The following is a 6000-nucleotide window of genomic DNA, read 5'->3' as shown; positions in this document are numbered from 1 at the left end:
GAGGAAGAGGGAAAGCTCCAGATGCAGCTTCCCTCTCTCCCCACCCTGCAGGAAGGCAGTAGTGGAGATGGGTGGATTCATTGTCCCTGTTGTGTGTAGCTGCAGGTATTGGGCCAGCAGCTTTGGAGGTGAGTGTTCTCCATCCTTGGGGCTGTCTGCAGGACATGTGAAGGTGGCAAAGGTGATGGTGAGTTTAACAATGATGGCTAGTGTTAGCCTGCTGAGAAGGCAGTAGCAAAGTGCAGTTGATGCTGTGCTGCCAAAGGGGTAGCAGCCTGCCCTTGCGGTTGCTGAGTGTGACTGAGGGAGTGTCAAAGCGGTATCTGTCATTCACCACCCTTTCTGTGAAAGACCATTCCTCATTGCCATTGTAGCAATGGGATCTCAGGCTCAGAAAGATGAATGACTAGGCCTGTGAACCAAATACAGATTACTCAGTCCTCTCCAAAAGGCCATTTCTCTCTCCTTTCCTGCATTTTAATGATATTAGCAACCTCTAAGCACCAAGAGTCTCATAAACTTTCCAGATTATGGTAATAATAACATTGTACACTGCACTGGGAATAAAGTTATTTTATCCACTCCAATTTCTTTTTGTTTTAATGTGTTAATATGTCAAGTGAAAGCATTGTAGGAAATCTCAGTGCAGAGGCCAAATGGGTTGCAAACCAGCCCTTTCCTTAATGCTGCCTGATTTCTCTCCCTCTGCCCCCTTGTAAAGCATGTGGCACTCAATATTTGGCTAGTCTAGTTTCTCTGGAGGACTTAGTATTGGGTGCCCTCCCCAAGCTGATGTTTTACCTGGAAGTAAAATGGAAGTGATGATGCACCTGTCCCTTAAAATGCTGGGAAGAAAGGGTGGGAACGATCCCTCCTTCCCCCATATTGGTCATTAGAGGTCTTCCTTGGCAGCCTGAGGTAGGAGATTCTGCCCCAGCAGGACTTACCAGGGCAGGTTATATCTGTGCAAGAGTTGTTCTTGTGAAGCAGTGCTGAGACTGGCTAAGATTACTGCTTCATTTCTACCACCTGGCCTCATGCTCTAGCCTTTCTTTGCCATCCTAAGGGTCTTCTGTGAAAGTGTTTACTCTGATAGACATGGTCCTGCTGTCCTGTTGTGCTGGCAATGCACAAACTGTCTGCGCACTGAAATCCTCCAGGAGACCTTGGGTGATGTCAAATAATAATGTATTCTTTCTGTTCAAGTACATTAAAAGTGCAATTAATCCTCACAATCTCTCTGCCTATCTGTAATACAGCATGCGGTTACTTCCCCAGCCGTTGCGTGCTGTGGCAGGCTGAGCTTGGAGTGGAGACCTTCTCAAGTGTCATCTTGTGATTTAATGCAATTCCGTAAGAGCTGGGTTGGTTCACTCATTGCTCAGCCCCTGCTAGTTTACTAGTGTCAAGTTGTAACCAGAGGCAGTTTCTCAGACTCCTATGCCAGTTATATGAGTGCTTCTCTTTTCAAGACAACTCCAGGCTCCCTTCTGAGGGATCTGAGTTCAGATGGGGTTTAAGACGTGGCAAAGCCATTGTTATTCTACTGCAGACTTGTGCTGTGATTGCAAGAGAGATGTTAAAGCTGAAGCAGTGGAGATTCTCTTGAAGTGATGTCCCTTTCCAGTGAATGTAGCTGAAAGGTATCAGTGTTAACACAATCGAGTTAAGATGCCTATGAAGAAAGCTGGGTGTGCACACCTTTGCTTGTAAGCTTCATTGCAGCTCAGTGGATCCAAGAGAATTTGGGAGAAGAGGACCAAATTATGACACAGGACTTATCCTTAAGGTTGTTGTTTTGCCATGTATGGGCTTTGTGTTGCTAAATAAGGAGTCGTTTAAATAATACTTCTATCAAACTCAGAGAGACGCCTGCAAATTACCACAAGGTATTTGGGCACCAGAACAGTTACACAAAAACACTCTGATCCCATACCATTGTACCTAATGACTTTGCTGTGGAAATTCCACAGGTGGCAAGAAAGGGTTTACACAAGACAGGTGAAACTGTGGAAGTGAGATGGCCAAAGGGAAAAGAGTTGTAAGTTGAAAGACTTACCGTGTGGGGTACAGCAGAGCATCTGAAGGAAACATTTAACTGGGAGCTAGAGCTGCAGATAAGTATTCTGATTCTCCATGGGGTGTCTGGAAATCAGTTTTTGCAGCAAGGTCGTGTTTGAAAAGGTAGAATAGAGCCACCAGCCGGCAAATGCAGCTCAGAGACTGTGAGGAGAAGTTAGGAGAGCTTTGCTGCTGCAGGGTGCCAGGATCCCACTGAAACACAGGCAGCACACGTTGGGGATGGGGGGAAATATTGTATAGGATGGGAAGGAATAGGGTCTCTCTTTTAAACATAGGGCAGGGATTCTTCAGCATCACAGTCTGGGTCTTGGCAATGTGAGTGATGCTCTGCAGTGCATGTGGGGTTAAAGGTGTGATGGCAGGTCTGCAGGGGGCTGATCCAAGGGCTAAAACAGCACAAGAGACTGTCATTTGGGTTAAGGTATATTGGCAAAGGTTATATACACCTTTGAATTACTCCTCTGCCACTGTTCGCTTGGCAAGCATTCATGGTGTCTTTTCCTTGAGAAGTCACTATTTTTCTTAATGTATTTACATACCTGTATGTATATCCATACATGTATGTTTATAAACACATAGGTGTGTGCAAGTACGTATATAGGTTTCTGCTTTTTCCTTCTGCAATCCAAGCAAAGAAAGGAAGGTCACTCATCTACTCAGTTGTATTCAGTGAAGCTTTGACAGTTTCAGCATGATGCTTGAGCAATAGCAGGCCTGTTCCTGGGAGCACTGCAGAAGGGGAAGATGGGGGAGGTTGACGGATTTGTCCGTGTTTATGCCATCATATTGTCCAAATCCACTTGTTGCTTCTTCTGGTTAACACTTCAGACAGTAATAATGATCTTAGCAAAGTGCCACCACTCTGGACTAAAGACAGAAGAGATACAAAAAGAGGAAGTAGCTTGCTGTGTATGCCATGCTGTTCCCTGAGTGCTGGGTAGCCATGGCAGGCTGTGCAGCCCCAGCAGCAAGAGCAGCTTGCTGCTCACTAGCCCTGTGTCCACTCCTGTGTCACTGCTGCTTGGTCAGTGCATTGTGGTGAAACCAGTTCATAAAGGCTGACCTCAAAGGCAGATCTCCTCCACTGCCTGAGCTCAGAGTGCATGAGGTCTGTGCTGCTGGTCAATTTATGCTGGTTAAACCAGCATAAATCTGGTAAATCTGAGCACTTCTCTTGCCCAAGTGATTGTGTTTAGAGCATTTTGGTCATGCCAAAAGAATTAAGGGAAACAAGCAAACAAATAGAAGTAGTCTTTGAAGCTCAACTAAACTTGAGGAAAAAGTGGGTGCTCAGTTCGGCACTAACAGGTTGTGCAAAATCTGTGCTTGTTTCAGAAGTCTCATTGCTTTAAACCCTTTGATCGTGTCCTCAGTAGTTTGTTCGTTTATGGTGTATTTCACTAATGGGAGCTAAAGCCGCGACTCCAGAGTCACCTGGAAGCATAGTAGCAAGACAGGGAAGAATCCCAGGGGGACTGTCACTGAGGAGCCAATTCCTAGACATATTTGTGGGTTTTGCTGCTCCTTGAAGTGCGACTGGAGTTTTCCCTTTGAACAAGTACAGGTGTCCTGTTGGGCTGTGCAGTCACCTTCAATACACGTCAGCTGCTTCAGTGATCACACAAACTCTTTTGGAGCCAAGGGCTGTTTGAACAGGACTCCAGAGCTGAATTTTCTTTCCATGTGTTTTCCACTTCGCTCATTTTCCTGGCCAGACTTGCAGTAACTGGTCTCCATTTGAAGCCCTAGCTGGAGGGATCCCTAGAGATTATGGGTCCCCTGATCCCACAGACTGTTCCCTCTGGCTGAGGGTTTAGATTTCTGTGTAATTTGGGAAAGACTCGTTTTTCCTGCAGCGTGTGCTATGCTTGTTTTAGGGATGTTGCTAAAAGCTCTACAGAGCTCCAAGGCCCTTTCTGACTCTGCTTAGTAGTTATCCCAGCCCCCTGCAAAGTAAATCATAGTAATCTGGCCTGGTTTAGACAGTTTTAGAGCAGTTGTGATTTGACCAGGTCCCTGCTTTAACTACTTGCACAGACTCTTCTCTGGAAGAGATGAGAGCAGAGAATTCTTGGTCCTCAGCCTGTGTAGGAGGGTCCACATGCTCCATGTTCTGCTTTTCAGTGCCTAAAGTTGCTCATCCCAACAGGACCAAAGGTTTTTAAATAGCAGTTGATGCCAGCTGCCCAGGAGATGGGGAAAATCACTCAGTTTTCTATCTCCTTAGACCTTTGTGTCTCACATCCAGCACGGTCTGGCTCTTCCCCTCTGTGGCTTAAGAGGTGGCTCTTCCACTCTGCCATGGGAGCAGCCACCCTGGGCAACGGGCTGGGGTGCTGCTCGCTTCCCTCTTTACCTCTTCTTTCCTCTCTGCAGCTCCTGCTCAGGCCCAAATCATCCATGCCGGGCAGGCATGCGTGGTGAAGGAAGACAACATTAGTGAACGCGTTTACACAATTCGGGAGGGGGACACGCTGGTCCTGCAGTGTCTGGTCACAGGACACCCCCGGCCACAGGTAAGCTGTCAGTCTTGCCTGGCACCCCTGCTCCCCGTGGCAACTCTCTGTAATCTCCACATAGAGGAGAACTGCGGGCAGCAGGGTTCCCCGCTTTCTCCTACATGTTGAAGTCAAGTAGGGATGCCCCATAGCAAGCACTAGCCTGTTAAGCTATGAAGCATCTAGTCTTACTTTCATGGAAAACAGTCCACAAAGCTCTGCAGGAACATACACAGAGCTTCTAATGGTTATCAGTATGTGAAATCCCCCAGAAAACTGAAACCCAAATTGAATCCATTATACAAACCACCCTTAAATCTTTAAACCTCTTACTGCAAAGCAGGAATACCTGAACAGGTTAGAGGAGGCTTCCTGCCTGTGTTGGCCACAGGAGTTGGTTCTTTACGGTCATTCAGTCTCTTAGCTTCTCTGGATGTACAGGCAAGGGGAACCTGCTTGGGGGAGTTTGGGAAGTTGTTCATACTGAGCCCCATGCAGAACCTGCTGGTCATTGCTTTATGGCCACCAACCAGAGGCAGATTTAGACTTGTAGTGCTGGATATAGCCATGTTGTGGTCTAAGTCACAGTTCAGTGGAGAGCTGAGCTTGGGTAACTGCTGCACTTCTTCCACAGGGTCCATAGAGGGGTGCATGGCCTCAAGCTCCATGCAGGCATCTCCCCACCCTTCAGATGCTCAAGCAGGCAGGCTCAGTGTTAGTGTGGATATATCTATAAAGATACTGGACCAGAGCATGGGTCTGCCTGCTCTGGGACAGAGTGTGGTAGAAATGGCAGCTAGTGTGTACTATGAGGCTGGATGTGACAGAATACACTCAAGGGAGCCAAGTACAGTATGTATGCCTTCTGGGCCTCCTTCCCAAATCCTGACATGGATATCTGTGCTGAGAAGCCATGTATCTTCATACACCAGTCAATGCCACTGTGGACTTGCTTTTGAGTAGCTACTTGGCTAAGAGACAATGACACAGGAGAGGGAGAGTGACTCAGCCAGCAGAATTTGAAATGGTTTATCCATCAAAGCATATCCTGGAAACAACAAAAAGGAAATAATCTGAGCCAAGACAGCAAAAATGACCAGCCTAGGCTTGTGACAGTGATGGGCAGATGATAGCTGCGTATGTCAGAAGCTAAGATGATGGGCTGGCCCTGCCTAAGGATGTTGAATGGGTGGGAAGGTGGTGGCAGGTTGCAGGGATTTGAGCCTAAGTAGACAGAGAGGTTGCTGGAGCAGAGCTGGTGCAGACAGCTAGTGGGTAATATTGTGGCTTGCCATTGCCTGAACATGCATAGAGGACACCACACCCACGAGGCATGACTGGGGAGGCATGACCCACACACATAAAGCATGTCATGCGTCCTATGTCTGCCCTCCCTCCTCATGGATAGATTTCTTCCCCA

At 47.3% G+C, this 6000-nt stretch overlaps 1 protein-coding gene across 1 annotated transcript in view; it reads left to right on the top strand.

The window, feature by feature from the left end:
- Positions 1-4362: 4362 nt before the first annotated feature.
- MDGA1 (MAM domain containing glycosylphosphatidylinositol anchor 1) overlaps positions 4363-6000 on the top strand; it is a gene marked incomplete at its 5' end in the record, with an annotated part of 97992 nt that continues 96354 nt past the window's right edge. Inside the window, one exon of the mRNA XM_010014562.1 lies at positions 4363-4598. Within this exon, the coding sequence (XP_010012864.1) occupies positions 4363-4598 (236 nt within the window). The remainder of the gene's footprint in view (positions 4599-6000) is intronic.

This window comes from Nestor notabilis, unplaced genomic scaffold (genome assembly GCF_000696875.1).
Source record: "Nestor notabilis isolate BGI_N333 unplaced genomic scaffold, ASM69687v1 scaffold165, whole genome shotgun sequence".
Taxonomy (NCBI): domain Eukaryota; kingdom Metazoa; phylum Chordata; class Aves; order Psittaciformes; family Psittacidae; genus Nestor; species Nestor notabilis.
This window is presented reverse-complemented; position numbering and strand designations above follow the sequence as displayed.